Below are 1,237 nucleotides of genomic sequence, written 5' to 3' on the forward strand. Positions count from 1 at the left end.
CGGCTGCTTGCTCTGCTCTGCCTTCAGCTTCTCGATCTGCGGGAGCCGGGACCGGGTGAGCGGGGGGGGGGGGGCGCCGCGGCCCAGGACGCCTGGGCCCCCCTGCATCCCGGGATGCTCCGGCGCCCCGTACCGTGGTGAGGCGCCGCAGGGAGCTGAAGCGCTCCTCCCAGGCGGCGGCCGCCTTGCGGAAAGCCTCGTGCCGCCGGATGAGCTGCTCCACCTCGTCCACGCTGTTGCCCAGCTCCTGGCTCTTCAGCAGCGGCTCCTGGGCCGTGAGCCACGCGTCGGCCACCACCGCCTCCTGGGCGAACTGGTGCACCTCCAGCACTGCGGGAGACACGGCGCCGGCACCGCGCGTCAGGGTCCCCGCGGGATGGGGATGCATCCCCCATTTCCCACGGATGGTGCCGAACCGGGGCGTCAGGGTCCCCCCGGACGCGGGGATGCCAGGATGGGGACATGTCCCCCAAGAGCATCTCCTCCTGTGGACGGTGCTGGCTGTCCTGAGCCCCCGCGCTGGAGAGGACCCCAGTGTCCTGGCTCCCGCCCCAACCCTCTCGGACGCGCCGTGTCCCCCCACCGGTGCCACCGGACTCACTCTGCTGCAGCCATTCCCAGTGCTTGTCCCACTTCTCCGTCATCTCCTTCTTCTTGGCCACCAGCTTCTCCACGTGGGCTTTGATCTGCGGGCGGGGAGGGAGGCGGGGGTGAGCGGGACCCCGTGCGCCGGCGCCCCGTCCCCGTCCCCGTCGCCGGCACCTCGTCGGCCGCGGGGCTCTTGGCGAGCACCAGGGTCTTGCCCAGCTCCAGGCAGGCGGCGATGCTCTTGCCGCGGGCTTCGATCTCGCTCTTGAGGCCCTGGTGGTAGTTCATGAGCACCTCCACGGAGGAGACGTCCCTGGAGCGGGGAGGGAGGCTGTGATGCCGGCCGTGGCGCCGCAGTCCGGCCGCCCGCGTCCGCCCGCGTCCGCTCGCCCACCTGGGCTTCTCGCCGGTGCCGATCTGGCAGATGATGCCGTCCATCCAGGAGATGAGGTCGCGCACGGTGCCGGCGAAGCGGATCTTGTCGGCGGCGGTGGCCACGTGGAGCCGGCACTCCTCGCAGGAGGCCAGCAGCTCCTTCCAGGCGCGCAGCACCTCCTGCTCCCGCGCGGCGATGGCCTCGGCGTTCTCTCCGGCGTAGACCGTCCGCAGCTGCGCCGCCCCCTCCTGCAGCTGCCGCACCTGGGCGGCC

General features: G+C 72.4%; 1 protein-coding gene across 1 annotated transcript in view; it reads right to left on the minus strand.

The window, feature by feature from the left end:
- Nucleotides 1-3: 3 nt before the first annotated feature.
- Nucleotides 4-1,237, minus strand: part of SPTBN4 (spectrin beta, non-erythrocytic 4) — a gene marked incomplete at its 3' end in the record, with an annotated part of 15,578 nt that continues 14,344 nt past the window's right edge. Inside the window, exons 24-28 of the mRNA XM_026055760.1 lie at nucleotides 983-1,227; nucleotides 763-901; nucleotides 602-686; nucleotides 134-330; nucleotides 4-36 (exon numbers count right to left, since the gene is read on the minus strand). Of these exons, the coding sequence (XP_025911545.1) occupies nucleotides 4-36; nucleotides 134-330; nucleotides 602-686; nucleotides 763-901; nucleotides 983-1,227 (699 nt within the window). The remainder of the gene's footprint in view (nucleotides 37-133; nucleotides 331-601; nucleotides 687-762; nucleotides 902-982; nucleotides 1,228-1,237) is intronic.

The sequence above is a fragment of the Apteryx rowi genome, unplaced genomic scaffold (assembly GCF_003343035.1).
Source record: "Apteryx rowi isolate R43461 unplaced genomic scaffold, aptRow1 scaffold_1259, whole genome shotgun sequence".
NCBI lineage: Eukaryota > Metazoa > Chordata > Aves > Apterygiformes > Apterygidae > Apteryx > Apteryx rowi.